The 15,482-nt window shown below is 40.4% G+C and overlaps 1 protein-coding gene across 5 annotated transcripts in view; it reads right to left on the reverse strand.

The window, feature by feature from the left end:
* The window catches only part of DSCAM (DS cell adhesion molecule), a 325,361-nt gene that overhangs the window by 259,930 nt on the left and 49,949 nt on the right, over window positions 1–15,482 (reverse strand). For all 5 annotated transcript variants that reach the window (XM_033147052.1, XM_033147053.1, XM_033147054.1 and 2 more), the window contains exons 2-3: window positions 12,374–12,691; window positions 9,502–9,648 (exon numbers count right to left, since the gene is read on the reverse strand). In XM_033147052.1, coding sequence (XP_033002943.1) covers window positions 9,502–9,648; window positions 12,374–12,691 — 465 coding nt within the window. The remainder of the gene's footprint in view (window positions 1–9,501; window positions 9,649–12,373; window positions 12,692–15,482) is intronic.

Below are 15,482 nucleotides of genomic sequence, written 5' to 3' on the forward strand. Positions count from 1 at the left end.
TTACAGAGGATAAATCCTTCACGCATTAAAGAAGAGGGCATAGAAGCTACTGTTTAGGGTACAGCCACATAGCAGCTTGTCATGAGTGTTTTCAATGTAACATTCTGTAGCCTTCAAGTGTGATTTGGTGCAGCAGAGAGCAGGTGCTTATTCACTATGCTGCTTGAGTTCTCATGCAGCTGTTTCAAGGTGGGGTGTCAAAAGTGTGGGGGATTGTGCAAGCCTGTGTACTTCCTTGCAGCAGACTTGCCACGTCAACAACAAATACCCTTGGCTTTTTTCTTCCTCTAAAGGAGCAAATGCACACAAATTCTCCTTTGCGGTCCACTCCACCCCAACAGCAGCAAGGCAAGCTCCTCCTTCACCTCCCATTATATATACACATTTTATAAGTCACAGGTGCAGGACTGGGTCTAGTGAAGTAGCGGGGGCAGGGGCGGGGAAGTGGTGCTCCCATTACTCCAGAGAAAGTATATCAATAGAAGCACTTAAGAAACTGCATACAACACTGGCAAGTACAGTGGTACCTTGGTTCTCATATGCTTTGGTTCTCAAATGTCTTAAAACCCGGAAGTAAGTGTTCCGGTTTTCGAACATTTTTCGGAAGCCGAATGTCCGATTCAGCTGTCGGCCATTGTTTCCAGGGTGTCTGCACCAATCAGCAGCTGTGCCTTGGTTTTCGAACTTTTCGAAAGTCAAACAGACTTCCAGAATGGATTAAGTTTGGCGCTTTTGTTTTTGCTATTTATTTTGCATTTTTGTTTTTGAGGCTTTTTCAGTTAATTTGTTTTTGTGACTGTGCAGAACCCAGTTCAGCTACTGATTGATTGAATGTGTGACTGCAGAAATGGATAAAAGCCCCCCATCCAAACAATGACCATCATCAGTGCAAGTAAGAAAAAAAATAACTTTAATTTTTATCATCTACAATACTGTCTTATTTATTTTATAGTACAATACATTGATTATTGCTTACATTTTATGGATCAATGGTCTCGTTAGATAGTAAAATTCATGTTAAATTGCTTTTTTAGGGGTTGTCTTTAAAAGTCTGGAACGGATTAATCCTTTTTGCATTACTTTCTATAGGAAAGCACGCCTTATTTTTGGAATGCTTTGGTTTTGGAACCGACTTACGGAATGGATTAAGCTTAGGAACCAAGGTACCACTGTACTATTTTTTTGCCTCTGAACGAGCTCTAGGGCAGACAACCTGTGGCCAAAGGGCAAATGATTCCAAGTAGATGGCAAAAGATGAGACTGGCAGGGTGGAGGGGGTGCTGAATAAAGAAAGAGAAGGAAAATGGGTATTCCACCCAATTTTGGCTCATGGGCCCCACACCATCAGTATGCAGCCCCCGGCACTATTGACCTAGTGGGAATATGGCCTTCGGCAGGAGGGGGGAATCTCCCCACCCCACTATGGAATTTTCTCCCATAGGAGACCAACTTGGGTGGCCTTAAAAGAGGATTCATGGAGGAGAGGGCTATCAATGGCTACTAACTCTGATGGCTATGCTCTGCCTTCACAGCTGGAGGCAGTAATGCTTCTGAATACCAGCTGCAGGAAACCACAGGAGGGGCGATTGCTCTTGTACTGGGTTTCTGTCTGGCAGTTTCCCACATCTGGTCCGTCACTGTGAGAACAGGATGCCTGACTATATGGGCCATTGGCCTAATCCAGTAGTATCTTCTTATGTTCTTACCAGTGTTGTTGTTTTTCTGGGGGGACATGGGGGGACACATACCCCTAAACATTTTGTGAATCTAAGTTTGGCCTCATTGAGGGCCATTATTTCAATATTAGGTAAATGAGAGTACCCCTAAACATTTTTTTAAAGAAAAAAGCACTGATTCTTACAATTTGTAAAGTTAACTGGTAGCATCATTTTTCCTAGCTCCCTTGTAGTTTTTTATATGCTTGCTATTTCTGATTGCCATACACTTTTATTTATTTATATTTATTTATTCAGTTTATTAGCAACCCAACAAAAGCAGTTCTCCCTAAGCTACATTAAAAAAACAACCACAAAGATTTTTTTTTAAAGTCACAATTCCAATAAAATAAATAACAATAAGGAAGCATTAAAAAAATCCAAAGCAGAGTTCTAAAGAGCATCTATAGGGCTGACATTCCAGTTCTTCATATTCAGTAAGAAGATAATGGAACGTGGCTACCTGTGAGGTACAGCTGAGAGAAAGAGAGTCAGACAGAGAAGCTAGGTCAACACAAATACAGAGGTGTATATTTTTTTATTATTATTCAGAAAGGTCAAAGCTCATGCTGCAGAAGTGCTCAGTTAGATGCCAGGGCAGTAGCTCACCTGAGACAGCAACAGCAGAGCAATGATTTTTTTTAAACTTGTGCAATGAAGCATTAATTGCTTTAGAGTCCAATTCACTGCACAGGATGCACCATTATCTATCGAGGCTCAGGCACAATGAACCCAGCCCTCCTCTATTAATTCATAGCTGTTAATGCAAAAAAATTCAGATGCAAGGGGGGAAATCAGCCCCAAGGACAACAATATGTTCTCCCCTGCTCTCTGGCAAGCATTCAGTGACTTGCCTGATGTCAAGACTATGAATTTTAGGCAGATACACAGGACAAACTTGACCCCAATAAAATATCGGAGAATGAAGCAAGATCAAAAAGAATCAGAGAAACAAAACAGGGTATTCCTCCCCCCAAAGGAAAATGAAAAAGCAATAGGTGCTATAGCTGTATGTATACCTACGTACTTCATTTCATGCACCCATAATTCTCCCTGGCAGCCACATGATTAATTCAAAGAATTATTGATTTCCCCCCTTGCTCAATCCTGCTGACCTGCTTTTGTTGACAGGTCTGTATGGATCACACTCCTCTGTCAGCTGAAATCCTGGCATCATGTTGGTCTCTGTGGCCTGCGGTAAACATTTCTACTGGTTCAACATTAATAGCATTTGAGTGCCTGATGAAAACATACACTTCTGCTTCAAAAATAACGGGTATCCTAAAAACATGCATTAGTGGAATTATTGAATGATGAGCAATTGGGATATTATTTACACACACATGCTTGTTATACTTAAATAACCAAGTAGTCTGCTGGGGGGGGGTCAGTTATATACTAGGGGCACCATACTGGTAAATGACTGGCTGCTGTAAAAGGGCCCATCAATGGCTTCACAAGAAAGCTCCAAATTTAATTTTAAGCACCTAAATATATAACAGATTAAATATTACACTAGAAAATATAATTATTTTTACAACCATTTTTCAGGGGTTAAAAACAAAAACATCCCTTTGTGAATTATTATTTTACATCACCACAGGTTCTTTAGCTGTATTTTTAGCTATAATCTTGATCTAAAATATTTTTAAAATCTAGATTATTTTCCATGTAAATTATGAATAAGGTTATGGCTTGATTCAAATGCTGAGCACATTTAGAAAGTGAAAAATCAGGTAAATTATTACTGACAAAATTGAAAGCTGCTGTTTGGATTTCTGGTTATATATATAAACTCACAGGTGCCTTCTAGCTTCCAGAATACCCTGTCACATATAAGCATATAAAATGCCTTTGTCAAATATAATTTCAAAGGACCACTTTTCACAATGTCAACAAGAACTGCTAGTTTGTGGTTTTGTGTATAGTAGCAAACAAGATCAAAATCACGGAGAGAAACTACTCAGGGTTTTGCTTTTTTTTGTCTTTTCTGTAAACACTCATGTTTAAGTAAAAAAAAGAAAAGAAAAAGAACCTCAATGAAATACCATTTCAAAACAAATTTTGGTCCCATGCTGCATTTTATATGAATGGGTATAATATTAGCAATTAGTTGACTTTGGGAAGATTATCCAGTCTCTGCAATATTGTGCCCACGTCAATGGTGTGTCAGTGTCTCTAATAATGTGGCTCTTGTTTTAACTCATTAAACTTTTCAATCAGCTTCATAGGGCAATACTATTTCCAGCTTAATCCAAAATGTCAACTTCTCTTCATATCAAAATAAAACACAGGTTAGTCATCATTCACAGTGGAGGTTTTCTTCTCTGAGCCACTTGAAAATCCTCAGCTAAACCACATGCATAGACAAAAGCTTTATCACATAATGGCTTTTGAGCAGTAAAGCATACTTTCATTAAAATGAATGAGCTCCTACATCAGTTTTATTCTTCACATCAAGTCTGTCAGCACTTTACAGAGAGCTTCCTTGGTCAGATGCAGCCTCTGAGCAAAATTAAGAACAGGGAATACTGCTTTTGGTACTCTCCAGCTACACTGCCATGATCAAGCCACTCATTGCCTTGAGTTGGTCAAGACCATAATAAATAGTCCTGAAAGAACTGCAGAAATGTGGAAAGCAAAGGTGGTGGGAATCCTGCTGCATACAGTTGCCCTCACTCAATGGTGACAAACCAGATTCTACCAGTGCGCCACATGAAATAGATCTGGGCCAGGGAAGGAAGCTTTGGAATCTACACATTACCAGATTTCAAGATAGCTTATGTATTTGCATTATGAGCGGTCCAGGGGCTGCCTCTCTGCATCCTGATTTGTTTATTTTAAATTTTAATTCCAGGTGCCTGGATAAGATGCTAGCTAGCATGTAGAGCTCCTGATGCCAATGGAATGTGGCAGTGCTCCCTGGGAGAGGCAGAACTTGATAATTCCCAATTGCTTTGAGAGATTTGTAGGGATAGAAACTTGGCCTTACTGATCTCTCTGAGAGCAATGGGGAGGCATCAATACCTTTTTCTCTCAAGGGACACTGCTATATTGTCTCCTAAGAAGCCTCGTCTGCAGCTGGCTGGACCCTTCAGTGATGGCTCTGAAACTCCTGCCTGGTTCACCATCTCCTCTCTTTCTGTGGCCCTGGGGAAGACAAGGGAGAGGTGGGGAGTCTGAGAACTGGCCAAAAACCCAGGCAGCTGGCATGGGAGCCTTAATTTCTAGGTCAGTTTTCAGGGTCACACAGCCACTGTGGGGTTCTAGACCCCTGCACCTCCTCTGAGGAGACATCAGGTTTGAGGTCTGGAAGAGACTGGTGCCTGACAGAATCTGGCTGCCTCTCCACCCCTGTTCTGTATGGTGTCAGAGGATTCAAACTGGGAATTCTGGCAACAAAGCACAAGCACCTTACTCCTTATACCACTGGGACAGCTCTAAGGCTGAGAGAGCTATTGGCTTTGATGTGCTACTGTGTCAGGCGGATAATGCACGGAGAAAAGTACAGCATCTCATCAACCCAGGAAGACCAAAGGGAAGCCAAAAGAGTCTAGCCAGCCTCATATAAACTGAACATAAGAACCTGCTGAATCAGGCTAATGGCCCATCTAGTTCAGCATCCTGTTCTCACAGAGGCCAACCAGAGGCCAACTATGAGCAGAGTTGTGCAACAGGAGGACACCAATCTGAATACTTATTGACAACAGCATTACTATTGACATTTGGGGAGGTGGGTGTGGCCCCACAGCAGAACTTGCCTGAGGGATGGGGTGAGAGTCTTATTAGAATAAATTTATAAACTCAAACAAAAAAGCAGCCAACCCTTGGAGGGGGCCCCCTGGCCAGCTTAGTCCTCTGAGGCCTGGGGCAAGTGTACCCAGCTGCCCCTCCCTCTGCATGGACCTGGGGGGGCATCATGATGAACCTTTCAACTGATTATGTGGGAATGTCCCTAAGTACCACTTCCAGCCACAACAACTTCAACAAGTCTCTAAATGAGACTTCCATGTTGGCTTTATGCAACTAAACTATAAAGACAATTTAATGGTTTGTGTTATTCAGTGGTTTTCAACCAGTGTGCTGTGGCACCCTGGGGTGCCTTGAAGGATGGTCAGGGGTGGCACAGGCAACACTGGCCTCTGTCCTGCTTTCCTTACCTCTCTCCTTTAATGCCCTCTCGTGTGTCTGCCTCCCCAAGGCTTGCATAGCTGTTTTGTTGCAGAAGCCCTGGCTACAAGCTCCTCAGGCAAATGGTGCCTCTGGGGCTGGTCAGGGGGTGCTTCCCAGGTCCCTGTGGGGCATTGTGACAAGGCACCTCTCTTTGAGTTGGGGTGGCAGCTCAGAGACCAGGGGAGGCAGCTGTGACTACCCAGAGGACTCCCAAGGAGAAGGTAGAAGAGAGGAGGCTGAGGGAACGCTCCACAAGGGAGGGTGTCCGGAAAAGGTTGAGAGGCTGCTGGTTCTGCAGGCAAGGGCTGACACAACTGGGCTCCTAAACTGCTCTGTTGTTATTAGTTGACACTGGGTATCCAAGTGCCCAAGAATTCCTGATGACCCCATACATAGCAAAGAGAATGACGGTATGAGGGGAGGGGAAATAAAATGCTAGTGCAGCTTTGGGAAGTCTGGTGACACCATTTGGGAAAAATCAGAAGTGCTTAACTGGAACCCCCATTTCCTGATACACAAAGAAGCCCTTTCCTTGCTTCCTTCCTATTCTTTTCCTCACTTGACCTCTTCATATTTTCTCCATTCATTTCCATACATTCACCATTTCCCCGCTTATTTCCTCTGTTCATCCTTTGCAGTCATTTCTCTGCCCCCTCCCCCATCTCACCCTAGGGAGTGATAGCCACTTAAAGGAACACGAGTTGTTTGTTAATTATTCATTCTGTAATGAGTGAGGAATCAATGAACACTTTTTTTTCTTTCTCTTCTTTTTTATTTTTTAAAAAAAGACCACCCCCATCTGTGTATTGCAAGCAGCCTTGTTAAGACAAATAAGAGTGAAATACAGAACCAGCTATCAGTGATTAGTGGCTGAGGGCAGAGGAAACTAGTGCTAAGCAGTAAGCCATCAAGCCCCCTTAGTCAGCAGGAGTAGCTCATACACACCATAATTATAAATCACATTGTTCAAGGTTTCCCTGCAGAGTAACAAACTTCGTTCTTCTCCTCACTCCCCAGTATTTAAATTTTCATCATCTCTCTGAAATACTCATTGCAATAAATGAGTCCTGTCTTTCCTGTCCTCCTCAAAAGCAGATAAGTAGACTGGGCTAGTATTACCATTTGAAATGTAGAGTTAAACCATAATTTGCCTGCTGTGCTTTACTGCTATATTTTAATTTGTGCCAAATTGCTGAGAAGAAAAGAACGAAAGGAACCAAACATACGAGCTCAACATGGACCCAGACCATGAAAAAGCCTTATGTCTCTGAAGGTGGTGACTAGTGAGTTACTGCCTATAGTGTTGTTCTTTTTAATTAACTACATGTGAGTCCATATTTCTTGCAACCCTAGACCAAAGTCATAGGCTCTGTCATTGTGACATAAGGGCATTGGTTGTGTTGGGGGTTGTTGAAGCTTTATTTGTCTGAACAGAGCGCTCAATATAAATCAGCGGGGTAAAGTTCACATCTGTTTGTACTGCAGTCAACTAAAGGAGTATCAAGCATCTGCCAAGAAAATCTCAATACTACTTTGTACTTTCACTTCCCACAAAATGCCGAGAATATCATATTACTGCAACTCATTTGTATTGTTCTTTCATTTCAGTAATCTGCTTCTATTTCCATTGCAGAATTCTACTTTTGTGTCCCGTAATTTGGTTCACAGCCTTCCAAAATAGTTTTGCTTAATATGTCATCCAAACCCAGGCTTTAAACCATGGGCCAAATCTGAGATGCAACCAAGCCATGGGTAGCATGCCAAGCCAAGCCAAGCACCAAAACAGCCAAGTAGGAAGGGACTGGGACGTTGGAATTGTTAGGGCACTCCCCACTGGGCTACAGCCATGTAGTTTGGTAGCCACATAGTCCAGGACACCCCAAATACAAAAAATAAATAAATCTGGAAACACGGCATGTGTTCTACTTTCTCTGAAAATGATCATGGTATTTCTAAACCACCCAAAACAAAAAATTGAAATTTGGCACATAATTCAAGGGGCACTGAGAACTAAGTAAGTCTGAAAATGGAATCTCTTTGTAACTATTAAAAAGCAGGGCATGGAGTTTACCTCTGAAGATGGCATTCTACAACACAGAGCAAGCAAAGCTATTATGATACAACATCAGGGTTCAACATACATCTATGCTTGTCAAATGCAAGCTTCATTTACTAGCGCACATATTCAGTTTAATTTCAACCCTTACACATATAGGAGGTTCACTTACAAGGGACTGTAATTCCTACTACAGCAATCAACTTTTTTTTTTTACTGTCTTCATACTACAGTAGTCAGTATCTGTCTGTCCACATACATAAAAATCGCAGCTACACCTCTTGGGTGTATAAAAACATGTTGTTAACAACTTACACATAATGTAACTTCTGCCAATTCCCCATTCTGCCCCCAGTACCACTTCCCATCCTGTGCCAGAGGGTTCTTTGTAGGGCACAAAGAACTGCAAGGGGAATGGGAAATCAGCAAAAGTTTGGGTCCCCTTTTTCTACCAGTGGGAGTGTCTCCGAATGGAACTCTGCTTAAAGGATGGTCCCACTGGTGCAAGAAAAGTCTAAATCCAAGCATTTCGATTTAAAAGTATTCCAAAGATCTCTATTAATAGCATGGACATAAATCACTTAGGTTTTTTTTACCATTTGTAGGAAACTACATGTTCTTAATGTAGACTTTTTATATACTGTACTGTACTGAAGTCAACACATTTTTAAAAAGCTAATGAAAGTAAGTTTTATTATGAATATGGCATACTTTTCAGCTATTAGTCTACATTTTTCACCTGACAAAGCAATGAAACTCCTTTTACAATATGCCAATACTACAAATAAATACATATATCTTACATAGCAAACATTATTTGAAACATGTAATTTATTAAAGAACATTTGAATAGCATGCTTGTGAAAAACTCTAAATATTACTTATTATAGTTAGTATGCAATGCCGAGTATAGAAACTAGTTGCAGGCTTTATTGGGGCTAAACCAAATATACGTAACCAAACTTCAGCAATCGCAACCCAGTAAATATTATGATAGTGATATACCAAATCTATTTAAAATTAAGCCCAGGGGAAGAGGACTGTTTCATCTCACTCTCTACCATGCAACGCAATCTGATGTGTTGATAAATTCATCCTCATCCATTGACAAGATGATATATAATCTGCTGTCACACGCATGCACATTTATAATTAGGTTGTTTACCACTTGCATGCTAAAGTGGCTTCTAAGCAGTTTACAACTATAAAATCAATTATAAAAATCACACATAACTAAAAAAAAAAACACAATGACCATTCCATTGAACAACCTTCATTAAAATATATGATTAAAAAAACAGTTTAAAAGCATGGCAATTAAAACAGCTAAAAACAATTAATACAGTAAGAACAGAAGTTCAGTTTAGGGGAACACTTGCCTAAACAGGCATGTTTTCAGGAGCCAGAAGTATGCCAATACTAAGGGGCATTTCCTATTTCAGTATGGAAGGTATTCCAGAATACTGGTGCCAGCTACCTTCAACTCAAAGGAAACATCAAACATAGCAGAAAAGGTAGATGCTGAAGGTGGTATGGGACCATGAAGTAAAGGCCTACCTGAGACGAGTGAGACTGTGTCTTTCTCCCATGAGACAACAGTGATGTATGCCTCCACAGAGGAGGGGATAATGCACTTGAAGACCGCTACATTGCCTCTCATGGCTTTCTGGTCCTCCACACGGACTGTATATGGTTCCCGTAAAACTAAAACACAGCAAAATAAGGAGACATCAGGTAATGAAAGAATGCAGAAAAATGCATTCTCCTGCAGAAACACAGGCAAAACATATCGAAGCCTATGAGTCCTTTAGCTTTCAGGAGCCCTCTGGCCAAATTTGCCCAAATCAAAAACCTACAACAGAATCAAATTCTGCTATAGTTCTCTTGAAATGGACCTTGAAAAATTGTATTCACTCAGGATGAAGAACATTTGACAGATGAGTTAAAATGCATTCTAGGGAAATGGGAACAGTGCTGTTTTTTCTTCCATTGTTTATTCATTTCGTACTATCTGGCAGTTTTGTCCAGAAGCTTGAAAAATGTTGGGCCCCGCCATCCAATGACATGTTAGTTCTTTCTACTAATGTTGTAGTATTGTATATTAATATATCAGTCATTTACAAATTGTGAACAACAGTTCTGATAGTCTGATAACTTTTTCATAGATTACCGGTAAGCTATTTGGTGACTAAACAGGAGAAAGCAGAGGACGCCATATATTATTTGTTATTGTTGGCATCCATCTGTCGAGAGAAACAATGGCGTGTGCCTCCAGGGCTAAAGTCAAACCACTGGAGACTCACAGTGGCTGCAGAGACTGGTAACTCGTAACTGCTGCCCCCCGTGTTGTTTCTGCTGTGTTAGCAGCATTAAAGTGACCTCTCTGGGGTACAGGCCTGGGCAGTGTGTATGGAGGTTCTGGGCTGCCCAGACAACAGCCTTGCTGATGTGGTCCAAAGGAAAGCAGAGCAATACATTTGGCACCAGCTTGGCTGCAGGTGTTGCTGGAAGGAGACGTACAAGATGCCATCCAACCATCTTTGGGACTCCACTTCAGATTTTTCTAGAGCGTACTCCTTAGTCTTTTCATCTCCCAAAGATGTCCCACAAGGAAGGATGTTTCATTAAAGTCCTGAGGACTATATTGAGACTCTGCTGAGATTCAGAAAAGGATAGAGGGAGTGCTTGAAGGACTCTTTTGATGCGAGGATGTGACCCCAAAAAACTGCTGTCTGACTCATGCTGGAGATGGATGATAACTGATGTCAAAGTGTATTGGCTAGCAAAAGATCCAGTTGTATGAAGTCTGAGACTTCTGAGCTTTGACTGCTTCTGACACTAAGAAGAAAATGTCTTCCATGTTGTTCTTTTGAATCCTTTTATAGTAAAAGGGTAAAAGGTAAAGGATCCCTGGAGAGTTAAGTACAGTCAAAGGTGACTATGGGGTGAAGCGCTTATCTCGCTTCAGGCTGAAGGAGTCAGCATTTGTCCACAGACAGCTTTCCGGGACATGTGGCCAGCATGACTAAACCACTTCTGGTGCAACAGAACACCGTGACGGAAGCCAGAGCACACAGAAATACCTTTTACCTTTCTGGCACAGTGGTACCTATTTATCTACTTGCACTGGTATGCTTTCAAGCTGCTAGATTGACAGAAGCTGGGACAGAGCAACAGGAGCTCACCCCGTTGTGCAGATTCAAACCGCTGACATTCTGGTCGGCAAGCCCAAGAGGCTCAGTGGTTTAGACCACAGCACCACCCACGTACCAGACTTTTATAGTAGAACAATGCCTAGAGACCAAAAGTATATCAACAGCTTTATTGGAAGAACCATGGAGGGTTAAGATATTCTACTCAATCTTGAATAACATTAGGGTTCTGGTGCTATATGGGACCCTGACTAAGAAGACCTGGAAAGACTCACTAGATCTCACCTGTTGATTAGGTGCTGTCACAGGCTATGCCATGAGGTTCAAGTTCCCCATAATAGAGAGTGTTGGTAAACGAAACAACAGAGAAGAACCCTTTGAAAAATGGCCCACCCTGTATTTATAAAGGAAAGCTATGGCAGTTAAATGCATATGAGTTTGTAACACAGATGTCCCCAAAGATTTGTTTTAGTGAGTGGAAACAGATGAAGCGAAAGAGAAAGCTGTTAACAAAGATGAAAATGTGATTATTATTTTTGTGGGAAATCATTCTTGGCTCTAACGTAAGCATATTACTAGCACAATGGGACTTTGTGAATTCTTTCACAACACATAAAACCAACTTGCTTTATATTTAATTTCATACTCTATATTAAATCAAATTTTCTATAGTAGCAATTTAGCAGAATTTAACATCAAGTGGGTTCAGTTGCACTTGTTTTCATGGATGACGATATATCTGAAAATAAAGCAAGAAATGGCTTAACATTCCGTCTTTTAACACACAACAGGCCATTTGCTTTTTTAAACAAACAAACAAACAAACAAACAAACAAACAAACTATTGTGTCAAGGGTCCAACCTAGCCTACTAATTTTCCATCTACATAGTTTGATTAGGATAGTTTTTCTCAAAGTAATCCCCTACCAGTATTCTGAAATATCACACTATCTGGAAAGTTGCAACTAGCGATGGGTCAGATGCAAAATAAGACAGTGTTCCTGCACCTTGAATAATTATGTTGCAAAATGCATTTCATCTGTGCAGCTTGTCACACAACTACTAAAGGTCTAAGACCTTGTTCTCTGTTGCATCTTGCCACCCTAGTTGCAACATCTTGTGTATATGTTCTCCTATTTTGATTCCTGTAAACATGACATCTCTCATGTTTCTGCCTGGCCAGTAAGACACAGCACCACTGGACACGAACCAAACCACTTTTTTATACTACAACACCATCTAGCACACTAACCAGAGCAATATTTTACTGTACTCACCGGCCTTAATGTGAACATCCTGACTTCTGATTTTCCCTGAAGGATTTTCAGCTGTGCAATAGTAAGTGTTATCATGGATTAAGTTATTAAAGCTTGAAGGAGGGAAAGGGAAAATTTGGAGAGTGCCATTAGGGTGGACGTGGCGGATCCCTGGAACATCGTAGATCTCCTCGCCCGTTGCTAGGTACCATCTGAGCGTCACAGGAGGGATCCCTGCTGCAGGACAGGGCACCAGAGTCCCTGTGGTGCTAGCAAACACTACCTCTTGCAAAGATGCATTGACAAAATATAAGCTGGTATGTAGATCTTCACCGAAAACTGCAAGACAGAAACAGAAATGTACACAGTTAGCAAGGGGTAGGGGGTATTAAAGTCAGTTTTCCTCTTATCTGTTCATTAAGGATGACACGGTACTGTTAATAGGGATTTTGAAATAGCTGTACATTGTTTTATATTATAAGGCATTATCTTTTGGTTTGCAAACTGCAATGAAACAAAGGTTGCTAGAGAAACTGGATTCACGTGGAAGATGGCAATTTCCTTGCTCAGGTATCATGGCAGAAAACTGTAACCAATTTAATTAACAAAGAAGTCTTGGACTTCAGATCAGAGGGCAAAGAATATGATAACAAGCAGGAATAGTGTTACTGTTTTGGATAAAGCAAATGAAATTACTTCCAAACTTTGTCAGCATTTTTATTTTAAATAAAATAGGAAGCATGATCACCATACTTTCATTAAGATGCCAGTAGCATTGTCCTCTTTCACAAAAACTTTTTACACTGATCTTTGTAAATGATACCTTTCTTCTTCTTCGTTTTAGTTCTCTTTACATTTTATGCTTATGTGATAGTCAATATTCTGATGTTTAAACTAATCTCTCAGGAAAAAAGAGAACTTGTTCTGAAAGGAGAAGGTTCAGCACCCTGGACAGCAGGTTTCCTATGCAACTGTAATACTGTAATATCCTTGCAGATTTTCCTCTCAGGTTCTCTTATGGGAAAACAAACAGCTTCTCTCTAATGCCTAACTCAGGAGGGACAACCACTCCCAAAAATTCCATCTATGTTTCTACTTAGTCCCTCCTCACCCTCTTCCTTCACCACATTCATGCTGCCACATCCAGCATCAAGATGTTCATCTTTCTTGTCCCCAACCCAGGTCTAACCATTAGACATTATGACCCAAACTGCAAGAACAGGGAGATTTGTAATTGACATCATTTTTATTTCTAAAAAGCTGGAGAAAGAAGACTCTCAAAGTACCCCTGGGCAAAACTGCGAGACACTGATACAAAGTGATAACTGGCAGTCCAGGTTCTCATAGCTAATGGCTGCAAAAAGCAGCACATGCTGATTCAAAGTAACCCTGCAGGGTTGCATCAGCTGCAATAGAAACTTCACTTTGTTAGTCAAAGAAAACAGATGTGACTTGAATACACAAGAGGCAGAAGATTTGAATACAAACTAATGCAGGGCCATGTGCTGTGCTGAATACCAACAGCAGTGCAGATATTAATAGGACGTTTCCTGGCTTGGCATAAAACAATTTTGTCAAAAATATGAACCAAGGACTAAGCAGGGTTGCTTGCTAAGAGCCAAAGAAATATGTTTTGTAAATGGGTTACCTCAAAATGCAAGGAATTAAATTAATAGTTAATTGGATGCTGGCAACAAAATAATGGCACTTACGCCAGCCGCTGGTGGCATTCCACCCCTCCCCTCTGGCCCTGCTTTTGTGCATTTAACAGCAGCCTGGCACACAGAAATTAAACAAGTGGAGATAAATGGTTAGAAAAGCTTCTGCTTCTACATTTCTGTGAGAGAGACCACTGTTAAAAAGCACAGGAGCAAAGCCAGAGGAAAAAAAGGCAACCCTAACAAGCAACCACATTCTTCAGAGATAAATATGTGTGGTTGCATTTCTCTGTGGAGGGGAAAAAGGAGCGACTTACAGCTAACATTAGTTCCTTTTCATGGCAAATGAAGTGCATTTCTGTGGGATATCATAAAAATGTCATTGTGGTATGTACAATAAACATGTCAACAAATTTCAAAAAAAATATTATAGTTTTAAAAAGCCATTGTATCACTTGTGAAACCACTCCTAGGGTGTCCAGCTGGATGTTTTTTTAATGCAACTACACACAAAAAAGACAAAATATAATCTACAATCTTTGCATCCAGTGTTCAAGGCTATTGATTTTCATCTTAGACTCAATTAATAAGTAAATATAAAAGAATCCCCATTACCTATTCATAATTAATCAACATTCTAATTTAAAATTGCCTTTATCTCTTACATATTAGAGGCAAAATGTCATCTGGGCACACACTTATCAGAGGATAGAATCTAATCCAGAATTATAGCTTTTTTGCCTTTGATGAATCCAAACAGCCTTCAAATATTTATTTAGACATAAAGAGACAAAAATCAAAGGCAAGTTCAGTGTAGGCAGGGCATAAAAGCTTTTTAAAAAAAAATTGGTATGAATAAAATTGAAGTAGAGAACATGAATATTGGATTAAGCAACTCAAAGTGCAATTCTACACAAGTAAACTCAGAAATAAGTCCATATCATTCTCCTAGATAGGTGTGCAGGACTCCAGTCTCACCCTCCTTTTTACTGAGTGAGAATACAGAAACATTCCACAAAGAGGAATTTTGTATTCTCAGTTCACCCAGTGGTTTCTCAGCTACTATACAATTCTCCATTGCATCTATTTTTATGGGTCATTGTTGTAATTCATTTCACCATATGTTTTGATACATTATTGTCACTATGTATAACATTATTATTTCCATCTATAACAGCAATATTTCTTATATTGTCTATGAGTCCCACTGGCAATGTGTAATTTGTGTGGTGGGTATATCTGTGTACACTTTATTGTTAACCTCCTTGGGCTCTCATGAGAGAAAAGACAGAGTAGATGATTAAGATTATCATCAATATTAAACAATAAATATTCCTTCAAAAACATGTAGTAGAAATTAAATGACATAATTTCCAAAAGAATAGCAGTAAGAAACTCTACAACCAGTCCATACAAACAATTAAAAGGCAACTAACAGTGCAATTCTACACAAGTCTACTCAGAAGTAAGCC

This window comes from Lacerta agilis, chromosome 4 (assembly GCF_009819535.1).
Source record: "Lacerta agilis isolate rLacAgi1 chromosome 4, rLacAgi1.pri, whole genome shotgun sequence".
Classification (NCBI taxonomy): domain Eukaryota; kingdom Metazoa; phylum Chordata; class Lepidosauria; order Squamata; family Lacertidae; genus Lacerta; species Lacerta agilis.